This window comes from Equus quagga, chromosome 3 (assembly GCF_021613505.1).
Source record: "Equus quagga isolate Etosha38 chromosome 3, UCLA_HA_Equagga_1.0, whole genome shotgun sequence".
In the NCBI taxonomy this organism is placed as follows: Eukaryota; Metazoa; Chordata; class Mammalia; order Perissodactyla; family Equidae; genus Equus; species Equus quagga.
The window spans coordinates 135,600,431-135,618,811 of record NC_060269.1 but is presented as its reverse complement, the minus strand read 5'-3'; the positions used below and the strand labels follow the sequence as shown (position 1 = coordinate 135,618,811).

The 18,381-nt window shown below is 36.4% G+C and overlaps 1 protein-coding gene across 2 annotated transcripts in view; it reads left to right on the top strand.

The window, feature by feature from the left end:
- Nucleotides 1-17,979, top strand: part of PI4K2B (phosphatidylinositol 4-kinase type 2 beta) — a 30,164-nt gene extending 12,185 nt beyond the window's left edge. For both annotated transcript variants that reach the window (XM_046656445.1, XM_046656446.1), the window contains exons 5-10: nucleotides 2,157-2,310; nucleotides 3,419-3,480; nucleotides 5,340-5,439; nucleotides 9,085-9,218; nucleotides 9,789-9,848; nucleotides 15,830-17,979. In XM_046656445.1, the coding sequence (XP_046512401.1) occupies nucleotides 2,157-2,310; nucleotides 3,419-3,480; nucleotides 5,340-5,439; nucleotides 9,085-9,218; nucleotides 9,789-9,848; nucleotides 15,830-16,003 (684 nt within the window). In that variant the 3' untranslated portion in view covers nucleotides 16,004-17,979. The remainder of the gene's footprint in view (nucleotides 1-2,156; nucleotides 2,311-3,418; nucleotides 3,481-5,339; nucleotides 5,440-9,084; nucleotides 9,219-9,788; nucleotides 9,849-15,829) is intronic.
- Nucleotides 17,980-18,381: the final 402 nt, after the last annotated feature.

The window sequence follows — 18,381 nt, the reverse complement described above, 5'->3', positions numbered from 1 at the left end:
AGAGGATAGAGGAGGGATGTCTCACCCAGTTTGGACGGCTAGGAAGTGTTTCTAAGAGGAGGTTCTATCTAAGGCTCTATAATGTGATGGCTGAAAGCACGGGTCGAGAAGCAGACCTGGGTTTCACTCAGCCTCTCTGCCAGTTAGCTCTGAGACCTTGGACAAGTTCCTTCCTCTCTGAGCCCCAGTTTCTATAAAACGAGGATGGTAAGAACTGCCTCTTAGGGTTGTGAGGATAAAATGAAATTTATGTCAAGTACTTGGTACAGAGGCCAGCCCTGGTGGTCTAGTGGTTAAGATTTGGTGCTCTCACCACCATGGCCCATGTTTCTTTCCTGGTCAGGGAACTACACCGCCTGTCGGTTGTCATACTGTGTCAGCTGTGTGTTGCTGAAAGCTGTGCCACTGGTATTTCAAATACCAGCAGGCTCACCCATGGTGGGCAGATTTCAGAGGAGCTTCCAGACTAAAACAGACTGGGAAGAAGGACCTGGCCACCCACTTCCAAAAAAATTGGCCATGAAAACCCTATGAATAGCAGTGGTGCATTGTCTGATAGAGCGCCTGAAGGTGAAAGGATGGCGCACAAAGCCCAGGGAAGGGTTCCGCCCTGCTGTCCACAGGGTCACTAGGAGTCAGAGTCCACTCAGGGGCACTCACAGCAGCAAACTTGGTACAGTGCCTGGCACACAAAGTAAATGGTAGTGACTGTGTTTACTCACTACATACCGTCTTCTGTGTTTTCTCATCACTTTTAAATAAACCTAAGGGATGATTAGCAGCTAGCTAAGCAAGGGTAGAGAGGGTTAAGGGGAAAGGCATTCTAGAAAAATCTCTAGGCTTTATTTTTTAAAAATATATTTGACCTGTGATCTTGTTGTCTTGTTATTGCTATGCTTTTATCTAGATAAAAGAATTTAAGTAGAAAATCATGGTTAACCTAACTTGTTTTTAAAATTGTATTGGAAGATAAGCAGAAAGTTTGAACATTTTTACAAGGCCTGTTACTCCTTGGATATGCTGAAATAAAGTGTGACTAAAAAAGGATATTATTTCCATATTTCTGACTACTAGGACTTAATAAGTGCTTTAGAGAAAACCTTTAGAAAATCATTAAAATTTCATGCCAACAGCAAAAACAGAAAGTGTTAGGATAAGAAATAGATTTTCTTTGTGGTGATGTGTTTGTATTTACAAGGTGAACTAGGTTACTCATTACCTGTACATCCTGTGATGTTTAAATTTGTATTTCCTTATTCAATACCTTGTTTAATGTTAGCTAGTGATTTTAGTGACAGAAATGCCTTTTAACATGGACATATCTTCAAGGAAAGGATTTTTTAAAAAACCACTAGAAGTTATGATTAATTGATTCATTCTTCAAAGTTTATGACAGGATCTTTAATCTGCACAAAGAATTCATTCTTTTTTAAAATAAAGTTGTTTTCTGTATTTTATGTTGTAAAAAGAATCCTGAAGTATTTTTTCAGTAAAATAAAATTGCACTGTTGTTAAATAACCAGGATAGGTGTAAAATTTGGCCTCCATAATTAAATTCACTTTAATGATTATTTTTAGAAACCAGCATTTTTCGTCAGAGTATCACCTTGAGGGCACATGTGTATTTTTTTCCCCCTTAAAGATTGGCACCTGAGCTAACAACTGTTGCCAATGTTCTTTTTTTTTTCTGCTTTTTCTCCCCAAATCCCCCCAGTTCATAGTTGTGTATTTTAGTTGTGGGTCCCTCTAGTTGTGGCATGTGGGATGTCGCCTCAGTGTGGCCTGATAGGCAGTGCCATGTCCGAGCCCAGGATCCAAACCAGCGAAATCCTGCACCACGGAAGTGTAGCGCGAGAACTTAACCACTCGGCCACGAGGCCAGCCTGTGTTTTCTTTTTTAATTATCCAAAAATAGCTGCTGTCCTCCTTGAAAGTCTAGGGTTGAGCCTTTTTAATTTGCTGTGTATTCTTTATGTGATTATTTAAATTAGTATATAAAATAGTTTTCTTGATAAATGTGGCTTATCTAAATTAAACTCTTCTATTTTTCTTTTTGTGTTTATATATCATATCTTATGACAGTACTGCTGAGACATTAAGAAGTAATCCCTTTGTTCTTGTACTTTCTTTTCTAACTATACTTCTTAAAATTGTAGATTGGTTCCTTTCAGTTGTTTGTTGAAGGTTACAAGGAGGCTGAGTATTGGCTTAGGAAATTTGAAGCTGACCCTTTGCCTGAGAATATTAGAAAACAATTTCAGTCACAGTTTGAACGATTAGTTGTTTTGGATTACATCATCAGAAATACAGGTATTGAACTTCTCTCATTTGTTTGCTCATAACTTGTTAGCTTTCAAACTGCATTCAACTCTTGTTATCTAAGGCAAAGACATAAAATTTTGCTGCAGAAGTCTTAAGGCCCTTTTTTCTCTACCTGCCTTGGAGAACAGAGATGTTGCACTGACTCTCGTGGGCAGAATTAATCCTGCGCCGGAGAGTCTGACTCGTAAGGAGCTCCTGCCCAGCGACAGAGATCAGTTCCTATCCCTGGGGGAGTTTTGTCAGTGGGACAAAGCCAGTTAGTAGAAATGTTATCTGCATAACATGAATAATTAAAACTTGGTTGTGTAAATTACTTTAGGTGCTTATTTTGACTTTAGGTAACTGTTAGTATAGTCTGTAAATACATTAAACTCTTAATTTTCTCTGTGCCGGTAGGGAGCAAGGATGTAGAGAATCCGTAGCAGTGGTTCCCTGCACTGTCAGGCTCAGTATTACGTGGGGCCTGGTTAGACGCGCATCTTCTCAGAGGAGCCCACCACAGGCCTGCTGAAGCAGAAACTCTGCTTGTGGGGGCCGGCAGCCTGTGTTTTAACAAGTCCTCCAGGTGATTCTGATGCACTCTGAAGTTTGAGAATCACAGGTTCAGAATGTTTGCTCATTTATGTTAGTTTCTGAAAAAATGTTACATACTTTTCTAGATTTAGCTTCTTAATAGTAAGTGTGAAGTCTGGAGCAAGTTTATACAGACACCATTGAGAGCCTACCCAGAAATTTGCCTAGTAATAGGGGTGGATGCTTTTTCCTCCGCAGGTGGAGAGAAGTTATCCTTGATTTGAATAACCGTGATTTAATAGTTCTTGACAATAACTGTACATAGCTCACAGAGTGGTTATGAGGGTTAAATGAATTAATACACGTTGAACACTTACAACAATTTCTGGCGTGGAGTAAATGCTCAATAAGTGTTAGCTAACATTTATGAGTATTTTTTATTTGTATGTGTTAAATTGGAGCCTTTAATATGTAAACGTATGCCACAGATAACTAAGGAAGGTCTTGAAAATCAAGAGCTGACTGGATTTTTTTCCTTGATATTAAAAAATGAAGTGACAGATTTTTGTTCTTGTTTTGAAAGACAGGGGAAATGATAATTGGTTAATCAGATATGAAAAGCAGAAATATGGAAAGGAAATTAAGGTAAGGAAATTTAAAAATTATATATGTATATATACACACATACACACTATCAATTCTGTAAAAGATTCCTTAAAGTTAGGTTATTCTCCTGCATTTCCTCATTTCCTTCAGTTAGATCCTTAGTTTTATCTCCTTTTTCTGTTTTTCTTATCTTTTTTCTTTCCTTCCCCTGTTTATATTGCATTTTTTATGCTGTTTGTTTAAATCTCTGTGCAGCTTTATGTTTTTGTGTTGTATTAGAATAGAAGAATGATACCAGCTTGATACATTTTTTTTTTTTTTGGTGAGGAAAATTACCCTGAGCTAACATCTGTTGCCAATCTTCCTCTTTTCTTTTTTGTTTCCTCCCAAAGCCCCAGCACATAGTTGTATGTCCTAGTTGTAAGTCATTCTAGTTTTTCTGTGTGGGATGCCTCCGCAGCACGGCTTGATGAGCGGTGTGTAGGTCCATGCCCAGGATCCGAACCAGTGAACCCTGGGCTGCTGAAGCAGAGCACGCAAATTTAATCACTCAGCCACAGGGCTTGGTACGTTTTTTAGGACCACCAGATTTATTTTGCTTTTATGTAATAAAGGCTCCTAGTATTTTTGGTCAACATGTTTATATTTTACTACTTTACTTCTTTCTGAGTCTTATGACTCAAAAATGTGGATGAATCTCAAAATCCTGGTGAGTGAAAGAAGCTACACACAAAGGGAACATACCATCTGATTCCGTTTCTATAAGAATCTAAAATGTGCAAACTGATCCCTAGTGACAGAGAGCAGACGATTGCCTGGGGGGGCGGTTTGCTGGAGAGAAGGACACAAGGAAACTTTCTCTGAAGGTTTCACATCTGTCAACGCTTATCAAATTGTACACTTCAATATGTGAAGTTTATTGGGTGTAAATTACACCTCAGTAAAGTTGTAAAAAGAAAAAAATGATAGAAATAAAAATAAATGGCAGTTATACCAGAAATAGGCTTGAAATACACACATAACCATACATATTTATAATAGTTCCTGAATATATTTTATTGGTATATCTTGAGCAATTAGATTTTACTGAAAACTTCATTCTTTTGCTCTTAAGTATTTTGTGCATTTTCATTGAGGTAAGATATTTTATATAAACTAAAAGAAACTTGGTATATATCACATGGACCTTCACTCTAATACTTTTAATTTAAAAATTATTTTTTTTACCTTTTATTATTTTACCTAGACCACTTAATAATGGCCACCACCTAGCTTTAGATAATAGCAAGTACTCTTTAACACGAAAGCCCTCTTGCTCCTGATGTCTTCGTTTCTGCTACAAAAGAATGTAAAAGTTAGGAATGGCCTTACATTGTGTAGTCAAGAGTATCTTGAGGTTCTTTCTACTGGACTTTGCTATCTTTAGCTCTGGTCTTTGGGGAGTTTTATTTAGAAACATTTTGTATTTGAACTAATTATTTCTATGGAACCCTAGGAAAGACTAGATTTTAATAAGGTAACTTTGTTGTTATGTTAAAAATATCAATATTTTGCAAATATACATTTAAGCAGTGCATCTAGCTATAAATTGTCCAGAACAACACATGTTTAAGTCTTAAAAATCCCTGCCCTCTTCCTCAAAGAGGAAAAAAAGGAAGCCATTACTGTGCAAATTTATGATATCAAATTTAAGAAGACTGATTATAAAATTCTTACCGATTTTTAAGGCAGCCTCTTCCCTTCAAGGGTAAATTTGTGCCTCCTGGAAACTTATTTTTACTTTTATACGCTCTTCAGATAAAATGTCTTTAAACTTCAATAATTATTGTAAATATTTTATCTTTTGGAAATATTTATGTAAATCTTTTTTCTCAACAGACCATTTTTTTCTCCTTTAGGAAGCAGAATGGATTGATGATAGAGAACCACTTATTAAAATAGCTGCAATTGATAACGGTCTGGCATTTCCTTTCAAACATCCTGATGAGTGGAGAGCATGTGAGTATTTAGAACCTTCTATAGATTCTGTAATTACTACTTTTCCAGAATAGCAAGGGCACAAAACTTTCTTCAGAATAGCAGAGGAAAAACTGCGTAAAGTGTCATCCTTCATTAGGGCTCTGTTCTAGGCACTCATGCTGGGTCTTGCTGCATGTTGTTTGCTTATCTGTGAATGACTGTGTCTACTTGGGATATTTTGGCTTGCCTTTTAAGAAAAATTTGATAGTTTTCAAATTTTAAAAATACATATAACATGGGAATTATCTATTTTAATATTTTGGTAAGACTTTAATGTTTGGGGCAGTATTCATATATAAAACAATTTAGGCCTACCTCCCTCCCGCCTTTTTAGTCAGTGGTGCTTTAACTTGCTTACCGGTCTCTCCTGCGGGTTAATGGTCTGGTTTTCTACATCTTCTTGAGCCAGTTTTAGACATTTTTATTTTGCTTAAAATTGCCCATGAGATCTTGAGTTGTAGATTTATTGGTATAAAGTTTTTTATAGAATGCTCTCATAATTTTAAAAAGTCCCCTCTATGCGTATTAAGTATTTAGGGGTGAAATGAAATGATGTCTGGAATTTGCTTTAAATTACGTAGGGGAAGGCAAAACAGGGAGATAGAAGAAACAAATTTTATAGAAATTTGGGAATCATTGAATTAGGTCATTCAGAATATGGGAGTTCATTGTGCTAGTTTTTTGATTTTTGTATATGTTTGAAATACTGTGTAATTTAAAAATAGTCTCTATCTATGATTATGCCTCTTTTAAATTCCTACTCTTAGTGGGCTTTTTTCATCATTAAACTTGCCAAAGATTTGTCTACTGTAAAGTGTTGGCCTTTTTATATTTATTTAGTTTTTGCTTTTTTTCAGATACTTGGCCTTTTATTAATCAGGTTTTCAGTTTGTTTATTAGCTTTTTCTCTTTCACTGATTTATGTTTTCCATTATTATTCTTTTCTTCTATTATGTTCGTCCTATATTGCTTTCCCATACGTGATTCCCAGGTATCATTTTGGCTAAACAATAGATTGGATAAGTGTTGCTCTATTGTTCTGTTTTACACAGTCATACTTTCAGATTTTCTTTTTGACAAAAGTAAATTAGAAGTATTTTGTTTGATTTTAAAATTTCTAGGTGAGCTCATTTTTTTAAAAAAAAATGTCTATTGTTATTTTCTAGTTTTATTGCTTTGTGATCTGTGAATGTGGCTGTGTGAAATTTGTTAGTATTTTCCTTTGTAATCTGATAGATGGCCAATTTGAAGGACTATATTGAAAAAATGTTTTTGGGCACAAAGGTGTATCTGTCTGCTAATTAAAGCTTGTTAGTTGTTAGTTAAATCATGTTCTTGACTTATTTTTTGACCAGTTTATCTGTTCATTTTTGAGAGGATGTTAAAGTTCACTATGATTGTGATTTTGTGAATTTCTTCTTGCATTTCTGTACATTTTTTGCTTTGTATTTCACACACATAAAGCCCCAGCATTTGTCTTGCTAGTGGCTTGTTCTTTTATCAATGTCACCTATATCCCACTTTATCCCTCTTAATGTTTTTTGCTTTTTCTTATTTTGTCTGTTATAGCATTGCTATATTTCATTTCTTTTTATTAGCATTTACCTGGTATTATTCAAGACTTTTATTTTTAACTTCTAGCACTTTTTTTAAGCATGTGACTTATATACAGCACTTAGCTGGATATTTTTTACCCAATCTGAGCTTCTTTTAATAGGTACATTTAGTTTAAGTCTCAATAAATACTGATGCGTTTGAACTTTTCCTGCCATGTAATTTTTTTTCTATTTTCCATGAATTCTACTTTTTTCTTTTTTTCCTTTCCTATGTTTTGTTGAACTAACTTGAGATGTCTTTGTTCCATTTTTTTTCCTCTAATTGGTTTGGAATCTATATGCAAATTATACTTTAAAAATGTTAAATTTAAGGTGCCTACAGTACATCTGGGAAATTTTACCAAAGACACAGTTAGGGATTAAGAATCTTGAACCTTAAAGAGGAATTGGTATTGAGGACATAGTTGTTAAACTCTCACCTTGGTCGTGGAAGCCATGGTGGTGTTTGCTATCACCCGGGGAAATCATAGTGAACAAGTAGCATCACTGGGACAATTCGAGGTACCTGAGTACTCAGTTAATGTTCCATGAATGTGTAGTGAATGGAGAGCTGGGACTAAGTACAGAATCTAGGGGAATGGTGACATTGACAATGAGAGGAAAGGCCAGCAAATGAGAGAAGTAGCTTAAAAGACAGAAGGTAAACTTTGAGAGTGGTATCTTCAAAGCCACCTCGGAGAGAATTTCACAGAGGGAGATGGTAGAGAACTTGCTACGAAGACATTAAGTAGTGTGAAGACTGCAAATGGGCCTTCGGAGAGACTCTTATGAGATGACTGGTGGTCTCAGGAGGACAGTTTGAATGATGAGAGTGGAAGTTAAAGGATAGGGATTGGAAGTAGAGGCAGGCATAGAATAAGGGCTTTTCTTTTATGTAATTGGTCAGGAAAAGGTGAAAAGAAATTGGACGTAGTCCAGGGAGATATGGGCCAGACAAAAGGCTTTCTTCAGAATGGACTATATCCTTCCCACAGTGTATGAAGAGATAGATAAGAGAGAAGTAAGAAGGAATGACTCTAAAGGCAGATTCTTCCTCAGGGCTTTCTAAATGGTGGGAGCCATCAAAGCTGGAGGTTCTCATTGGATGTACCCACAGTAGTTGTGTGGGCGATCATAATGTCATAAGCCTTACACGTTCTTGCAGGAATCTGAATATACCCCCTCTCTAGAAGATTCCATTACTTTACAGATCTTTCTAGTCCTGGCAATGTGTAGATTTAATAGTCCTCTTGGGAGAGAACTAGAGTTAGCCCAGAGTCTTGGATCATTTATCCCTTAAAGCCACTTACCTATTTACCTAGTAATGATTTAAAATTTTACAACATCATACAATGTACGTACACACACACACACACACACACACACACACACAGATAAATAAGTGGTCAGTTCCTGATGATTTGTGGCTGGAAGAGCAGGGAGACCTCAGCCATGGTATTTGATCCAGAGCTGTAAACAAATTATAGATATCCCCCAATATCCAAACTCAGGAACCAGAGATTCAGATATATTTTTTGGTATGGGGCTGTTTGAGAGAGAGTCATTATCAAAACTCTTATTCTTGGGACCGGCCTGGTGGTGCAGCGGTAATGTAGTCACGTTCTGCTTTGGCGGCCCGGGGTTCGCCAGTTCGGATCCCGGGTGCGGACATGGCATCACTTGGCAAGCCATGCTGTGGTAGCCATCCCACATATAAAGTAGAGGAAGATGGGCACGCATGTTAGCTCAGAGCCAGTCTTCCTCAGCAAAAAGAGGAGGATTGGCAGCAGATGTTAGCTCAGGGCTAATCCTCCTCAAAAACAAAAAAGCCCTCTTATTCTTTACTATTTAAACTCAGAAATGAGTTCATGTAATACCTTACTGTGCTTTACCATTCAAATTGATCATCCAAACTTAGAATCCAAATAATTTAGATGGCAAAGGATAATTGTAGGAAAGAACCAGGATAAATGTGGGTCTAAATAAGCTATTTCGCCCCACTGATTAGAAGAATAATTTTTTCTATCAGATCCATTTCACTGGGCTTGGCTTCCTCAAGCAAAAGTTCCTTTTTCTGAAGAAATAAGAAACTTGATTCTACCATGTATTTCTGATATGAACTTTGTGCAAGATTTATGTGAAGATCTTCATGAACTTTTTAAGGTAAATACATTTTTAGTTTTAATTATTGTAGAAAATGAAATCTTACAATGTAGAGATTTTCCTGATAGAGCTGACATGCAGTTTATTGCTTCAGGTAGCACTGCTTGCAGTGGCCCTGACAGAGCAGAGAGAAATCAGCAGTTTACTCTGCAGGAGCCTGAATTCGTGAAGTTACACTTCCTATGAGTACTCTTTTTAGTGAGACCACATTAAAACTTGGGAAGTTTTCTTCTTCAAAAGTTGAATTTTTACAAAATTACTCTATAAATTATAATAAATGTTTGGTGACCTGCTATGATTTAATTCTCTCTAAAAAGCCTAAACCCATTGACTGGAAAGTCATTTTAAATCGTTTTTGGAACAAATTCGAGTATAAATAAACTATTCTTGTCATTCTGGAGGTATTCAAAAATATGTCAGGTAAAAACACTCTTTTCATGTTATTTTATCATTAGGAAAGCTTTCTAATTGACCTTACGTGCTAAGTTGAAGTGTTCATTTATTTTCAAATATATGTTTCAAAGATCTTGATTTTTGGGATTGTAATGCTGTTTTTCCTTTCTGTGATAGATGGACAGACGATTTGACAAAGCCACTTTCGAAAGTCAGATGTCTGTGATGAGGGGTCAGGTAGGTCCCCTTTTTATGTTCTTGTTCATTAAGGAAAAAAATCTCCCTTTGAAACAGTAGTCAGCTGTCTTCTCTGTTGTGACCCAAAGATGCAACTCTCAGTACTGCCTTTTATGCTGAACCAAAATAGCTCAGATGGTTAGAAATGAAGTTGATTTTGATGTTATCTTTCCTCTATTGTCTTATAAATTAGATATTTTTGACCTTGTATATTGTTAGACAGCCAGTTTCCCTCTACTGTGAATTCTTTGTCCTCATTTTGATAACTATTTTCCTGAGTGTTGTCTTTTTCTTCCTCAAATCTACTTGCTTAGATGTTCAATGCCAAGTTCTGTTGCCTGTTAATTATTTTCCTCATCGTATATGTTTGGCCTTTGCTAGAACAGTCAGTAAATAACCATGTCACCAAGGTTGAGCACTGATTGAGGCAGGAAAGTACTAATTGTGACTCAGTCCTCTTACTCCTTCTCAACTCCTTTAATTAGAGGTACAAGGTATAAGGTCTGCTGATGTGGACCTGCAGGCGGGGCTGACCTAAGACCCGACATCTGGTTCTTCCACTCTATTAATAGTATTTAGATTTGGAAAGGCGGACTTGAAATGAAAATAAATTATACTGTAAACATTGTCTTTCAATGACTTACTAATTAACTTTTTCTTCCTAAAATATGCATTTAATTTAAGATAGCTGTTTGTTGCATATCTGTGGCAAAGAATAGGAGTCTAGTTTATGCATTGATTATCATATAACTTTAGCAAATAAATACAATTAAATTAGATAATCATTCATTCATCAAATATCTATTGACAGAACTAGAGCCAGAAACTGTTCTAGTGATTGAGATAAAGCAGTGAGCAAAACCCAGTTCCTCCTCTCATGGAACTCTTGCTCTGATGAGGAGAGCAGGGGTCAGGGAAAAGGGATGGATTATTAGCTTGTACATCTCTGTGCCCCGTTGCATTTATGCAGTGCTTTGCTGGACTCAGGAGTTGTGAATAGCAAGTGAAATGCCTGGAGGATTAAGATAGGGCCAGATCATGGAGGGCCCTGACTGCGAGAGTATAGATTCCACGTAGAAGGGATTGGAGCAGTTAGAGATTTAGCATTAAAAAGGGTTGTGTTGAGACTGGGATTTCTGGAGAGGAGACCTTATCCTAGGTTTCGTCTATGAACTCCCTGAAGTTGTGCATTAAATTGTGTTTATATGTGTATTTTGGGCCTGAGGGCCCATAGATTTATATCTCAGCAAAATGCGTTGCTAGCCCAACAAAGATGAGGAACCACTGCGGAAGGTCAGGCTGGACAGTAGGGTACAGATTTGCTCAGCGGATGAAGAGTCTAGAGCCAGGGAGCGTTGTGGGGAGGCATTTTTGGTAGTTGAGGCATAAATGAAGGGCTTGAGTGATGAATGATTGTAATTATGTTGCAAGTGTTACCATCACAAACTACATTTGAGCTAAATTTTCAGGCAAAGATAGGTAATTTTGCCCTAATTTGACCTTTTTGCTTGAAACAAATGGACTTATCGATATGCTCCATCTTCTGGAATTCTTTTATCCCTAAAGATATATCTTTATCTTAGGATTTTTTAAAAAAATAAAAGCTGTAAATTATTTTGGAAGCCTTAATTATTGATTAAAGTTAGTACATGAGGAATTTAAATTTAAAAATGCATATCTGAAAAGATACGGGACATTCCAGTTTTGAGGTCTATTACAAAGATATACCTGCAGCTATGTGCTGTTTTGGGTTTATTTATTCATATCCTGTCTCATTCACGAAAGAGTTCAAGTATTATACAAATGTATGTAATACAATATAAAAATGACAGGATCAAGATCTGGGGAAAGAAGAAAAGAAAGTGATACCTTGGTTATGTGTGTTAATTTGATTTTCTTTTGTTTTTTAAATTTTAGTATGCTTTTGACCTTTCTGATAGCCAAAAAGAATAAGGTACCCTGACCATGTACGTGATCGTGTAGCTCTCTGGGTTTGTTTTTTTGGTGAGGAAGATTAGCCTTGAGCTAACAACTGTGCCAATCTTCTTCTTTTTGCTTGAGGAAGATTGTCCCTGAGCTAACATCTATGCCAATCTTCCTCTATTTTTTGTATGTGGGATGCAACCACAGCATGGCTTGATGAGCGGTTTGTAGGTCCATGCTTGGGATCTGGACCCTGGGCCACTGAAGTGGAGGGCGTGAATTTAACCACTATGCTACTGGGCCAGCCCCCATGTAGCTTTCTGGTTTTAACAGTTTTTTAAAAAATCTGGCATAAGAAATCAGGTATTATTTTATTTTCTAAAGTAAATTAGTGCTTATGAAACAGAGGCTTAACAAAAACAGATAGCAGTGACCTATGTTCCAAACAACAGAAGCATTATTTCAGCTAGTTCTTTAATTGAGTCAAAGTACTTACGTTATTTCCATCATTTATAATTATCCCTTAAAGCCGTCTTCTCTCCAGTTTTGCCAGTGAACTTCATGATTTGTACTTTGTACAACCAAGGCTTTTGCCCAGTTTATAGTAAGTCTTTAGTTTTACACACATAATCAGGACATGCTCTAATTCTCCCATGAGGGTGTGGACTGGAACTAGGAGCTAGTAGGAAGGCGTTTCTTATAAAATCTGGGACTGGTAATGTTTATGAAAGTTAAACCATATTTTGAATTTTACGTTAAATAGTAGTAGGTCATGATCAGGGTCAATAAGAGCATTCATTTTCCGTTCTACCTGTGCCTATTGGAACACTGGACCTCAGAAAATACTTATTTATGGGAAATGTGAAATATATTTTACACATCTGAAAAAAACAGCAGGAATAATAAATAAAACTGTTTTTTATGAATACACAGTGACCTTCTATTCAGTGATTTATAAACCAGAAGCTTATTTACAGATTCAGTAATAATTGATGTTAAAAAAAATGAAACTAAGACTAGTGCCTCCTGAGTACTTGACCCTTTACTAGATATTTTTATGTTTGTTATTGTTTATCCTCATAACAGCTCTCCATAGTTATCTGCACTTTATGTGGAGAAAACTTGGCTCCAAGGGGGTTGAGTAACATCTGTAAAATAAGGGCTTAGCCTGGCACGTCTGCAACATTTAGACCTTGCCTCTGCCTGGGGCCCTTATCTCTTCTCTGTGTTCACTGGTCTCCTATGTGGTGTCTTTACCTTTGTGCCCGTCCCTCTTTCACCTCAGACCAGAACCATCTCTAAAAGCAAATCTGATCATGGCTTTTGTGACTTCACACTACCATGATTTGTCAGTGTGCACAGGCTGAAGTCCTGACTTTGAGCACAGTCAACACGATCCTGCACAGTCTGCCTCCAACCAGTCCACCTGCCCTTTTCTTGTCATTTGTGGCTTCCCCGAAGCCTCTCCACTCTTACTGTTCTTCCTCCCATTTCCCTTTCCCACTGGCGCCCTGTGCGTGCCGCTCCCTCCTCAGTGCCTTTTCCTCTTCGTCTGGAGAACAGCTTTTCCTTCAGGCTCCAGCTCTGCTTTTCTAGGCTCCTCCTGCCCCCCCGGGGAGTTCTGATTTCTGCTGCACTCCGTGGGAATACACTGGTGTCACGTTTTACTCAGAAATTTGATGTTACAGTCAGCGTTTGGGGCACATTACTATTGAAAATCAACATAAAGTAGAATATATGTGGTTTTAGGTAGATAGCACAGTAATTCTTAAGCCCACTAAAATTTGAGGACCAGTGAACCATCTAAAGGAAAGCAGAATCTGTGTGTTGAAGTCTGCGAGTTTATACCATCTGCCCGTGACGTAACTATCACATCCCTACCAAGTTAGCAAATGTGGCATAGTTGGAGAATTCTGAAGTATTTCTCCTTGCCTGCAATGTTTAGTCTGTTTTCAAAAATAATCTTCTCTGATTTACACATATTAATAATAGATTTGTTTATTCTTTGAGAAATGAAAAAATGGGTGGTATGAGGGGAGGGGATGGGATTTTAAAGTCAGGGCATAGGCCCACTGTTGTTATAGTGTTGATCACACTGCGTTGCAGTTATTTGTTGTCAGTGCTGTTTGCTTCTAGAGTGTGAGTACTTTAAGGGCTCACATGGTTTTTTTCTTTCTATTCAGTCTTCTCTCCTCCCAACACAGTGCGTACTCAGTAAATGTTTCTTTAGTAAATAAAATGCAAGATCATTTATCAAGTGTCTTCTCAACTCTCAAAGAAATATTAATATTTAGGGTCGTTTTAGGATTGAATGATTTTTGCTATTATATATTTGAAAATTGTTAATCTTGTAGAATGACTCTGATTTTCTTTGTACTGTTCTGTTTTCCAGATTCTCTACAACAAATCATGTGTTGTTTTTAGAGTCAGGAAAATATTAGATGTTACTTAAATTAGTGTGTTTAGGCTAACATTTGTGGAATAGATTTTTTTTTTTAAAGATTTTATTTTTCCTTTTTCTCCCGAAGCCCCCCCGGTACATAGTTGCGTATTTTTAGTTGTGGGTCCTTCTAGCTGTGGCGTGTGGCATGCCGCCCGAGCATGGCCCGATGAGCTGTGCCATGTCTGCGCCCAGGATTCGAACCAGCGAAACCCTCGACCGCCAAAGCAGAGCGCGCGAACCCAAACTCTCGGCCACAGGGCCGGCCCCTGTAGAATAGAATTTTTAAAGCTAGAAGAGGAAACTAACCAGAACGTTTCATTCCTTAGCCCATGCTGGTGCCCACATTTTATTTTTGTGATAAGAACAATGCTTATGAATGTAAATTTCATAAATTCTTTTTTGCCTTGTTACCCACATATAGCCGGCCTAGAATATTTTAAGGGAAGAACTTAAAAGGAATCCTAAAACATGAATACAATGAGTAACTACTGTTGCTAGTAAAGGTTTATGTTCCTGCTGTGTTAAATACTTCAAATCTTCTAGGATCTAAACCATCTAGTTTACACTATTCAAAGTATTATGAAGTTTGTTTATTAGTATGACTTTATGTTGAAACCTCTATGCTTATCACTATTAAATAGCCTTTACAAGAACCAGTAAAATGCATACTATCTGTATATTAAATATTTCCAAATATGTGAAGGAGATATCCTTATTTCTAAAGTACATAACAAAGGGAATTTTTTACCTGATATGCAGGAAAAAAAGAAAATGAATTATTAAAATTTTATTTTCTCTGAACAGAGTAGAATAGGCTGTAAGCTATGTATGTATGTAAGGGTTTCATACGCTTATTTATATACTCAAGTAGCAATTCTAAGAATACGTTTAAACATGGAATGTAATATATTTTACTTTTCCTAGTTTTATTTTTCCTATTTAAGATTAAACTCTTAACTAAAACTTGATTTTAAATGGCTACCTTCCCAAATTCTCTAACCCACTCGCCTTGCGTCATGCTTTCCTGTGGCACTTGTACCTTCCAACGCGTGGTATCATTTTCTTATTCATAATGTTTATTGACTCCTCTCGCTGCCAAAATGTAAGCTCTGTGAAGGCAGGGACTTTGTTTGTTTATTTACTGTTGTAAATAAATCCTCAGCACTTAGAACAAAGCCTAGGATGTAGTGGTCATGCAATAAATGGATATGTTAAATGAGTGGATAAGGCAAGTATTTAGTTAAAATCAAACTATGTGAACCAGCGTTTGTTTAGGCTCTCTGTCGAATGGGGTCTGTGGAACCCTTCACTTGATTCAGTCCCCGATTCCGCTGCTCCTGGACATAGTTGTCTTCTGGAATATTTGAAAGTCACCAGTTGGCAAAAGTTGTTTAATTCTAATTCTGTGCAGGGGTGTGTGTGTATCTATATGCATGTATAAACATACATGTATCCGTATGATGTATATTTATAGCAGTTAATTCTCATCACAATCTCTCTTAGGCATAAATGGATGGAATAAAAATTGTAGTTAAGAATAAATGGTTAAAACAATGTCCGTGAACTGAAGGTTTTTATCTTTTTGAGCTGGTGAAAATCTCTCTTCTTTCCACAGATCTTAAATCTTACTCAGGCATTGAGAGACGGGAAGAGCCCTGTCCAGCTGGTGCAGATGCCGTGCGTGATTGTGGAGCGCAGTCGAGGTGGAAGTCAGGGTCGGATTGTCCACCTCAGCAATTCCTTCACCCAGACTTTCCATTGCAGGAGGCCCTTCTTTTCCTCCTGGTAGCAGATGTAAGAGTAAGAGAAACAAACTCTTTGGCATTGTTGTTGTTAATATGTTACAGTAATGTAAATCTGCTGTTAAGAGCTCCAGTTGCCAAAACCTCAAATAATCTAAGTCTTTAAAAGGTTATCTTTTGAATGTAATCAAAAGTTTACAGTTTTTTGTCCAAATATTAAATTTCTATTTCAGGGAAGAAGTGATATATCTCCTATATTGTATTTTTGTAGAAAAAATGTTGCTGATGTTAGTTTAAAAGGTAATTTCATGGTTTATACATTCTGATATGACTGTAATTACTTTAGAGTTCCAAATAGAAAAGTAAGATATTTGTTGACTTTGAATAGAATAACTTTTTATATGCTTTTTAAACATTGAGAGGATTGTTCATGTTAACTCTTCTTACATTATAAGAGGCCTTTGAGGGTGAAACTGCTCTTATGAACTCTTAATAGAGTAGTTAATAGAAAAACAGGTTAGAATAAAGCAATGTTGCCTTAATTTAAAAAGCTGCTGTTTTAGAACTTGAATAAGTGCCCCTAAAATGACCATTATTAGGGACCAGAAAATTATATCTTGGTTAGGTAACAGGCACCCATTTTCTTTTTTGTACTTCAGGATATTTTTGGTAAATTATTTTCTTATATAGAAAAAAAATCTAAAGACATCCTTTTTTATAAAATGGAAACATTCAACTGAGACTTGAGGGGAATAATATGAAATTAAGGAGATCCCTAATATTTTGAAATTCCAAAATTAAAAATTCTCTTTTCTTTCTTGCATTGATCAAGTACTTAATTAGTACTTCAGAATACTAATCTTATTCAATTTATTACTTCAGTTAGTATTAAACTTCACTGAAAAGTAAACCATACCCCCAGGTGTGTATTGGATTGCACTTTGGGGTCCTAGGACATAAGCTCTTAAAAATAATAATAGTATTGTAGATTACTTGAAATTATCGATGTTATTATAATTACATTCAACTTTAGGATACGTGCCCTAATTAAAGGGGAACATGACAGAGATAACCGTGAGATCATTTATATGTGATTTTGAATAGCAGTATGTCTGCTGTCCTGGGAATCTGTAGCACTTTTAACTCACCAAGCAATTTAAATTGGGGGGAGCCTGATGTGAAGACGTGAGTCCAAAGAAGCGGAAGTTTCGTTCTCTTCGTCAAGCACCAAACAAGTCACATCACCACTCAGACTAAACTGGGCAGTTTGTGGTCTTGGCCCTTTGTTTTTTAAGCTTTCTGTCATGTGGTTTTTTTTAAATTAAATATTTTTGTGTAAGAAGTATTTCCCGAAGGTTAAATCAGGGCGGGAGACAGCTGCAGCTCTCCCTCTCTCCCATCTTTCTCCCGCTCTCGGGGAGGTGACGAGAGACACTGCTGTTGCAGCAGCAGTCCAGCGGAAGCCCGTGTTCTCCTACCTCCCGCGGCCCTCCACCATCTTAATGTTGAGAAAATGGAAGATTGACTGGAAATCCAACACTCAAGCTACTATCTTTAGATAAACACTAGTAATTAAAATGTGCCTTTTGAAGATGTGTTCTAAAAGAAATAAGTTGTTATGATGTGGGTACTGCCTTTATAAAACAGTTTTTTCAGTATTTTGAGAATTGCTATATTAATTTTTATAATGGAAAACTTAGTAAATTGCTACTGTCTTATGTCCTGAAATTAAAATAGTGTGCAAATATTTTTAAATGGTCTGACTAGGCCAGGAAAGTAAAGTTGAAATATTTAAGATATGATTACGAGTCAGAGTACATTGGTTATATTTTGTAAATTTTCAGGAACTTAATTCTTATTTAAATATTGTGTTAATTTTTTCAATAAGTATATTGTAGTGTCAAACATGGTAGACTAATGGTAATAAAAATCACTGTCTTAAGGCTAGATTTATCCTGAAGTATGTATATTGAATATTTATAATGTTTTGAACACATTTATGTTTATAAATGATGCCAAACTACTATTTTCTTACTTCATTTATTAGTGGTATCGTTTAATTCTTTATAATTCCAAAAGACATATTTAACTGGAACCTTTATAATTGGAGACATTTTATTTTATTTATTTATATGCTGCCTTATTCTCCCCAAAATTTATCAGCAATTGGAGACCATGGAAACATTGATTTTTGCAGACTTGAAAATAATTTGATTCACAAAAATTTTTTTTAAGTTCTGTACTAATGGAATTAAAATCTTATTAAAAAATGATAGTGACATGTTCTTTGATCAGATTACATCTTAAATCCTATTACATATATATGAAGAGACAGAAGGTGTCTTATGTTTCACAGTCTGCCTTCTTTCCCAGAGTTGCTTGGGCAGCTCTAAAGAGTTGTAGAGAAGATGCTCAGTGTTGCTCT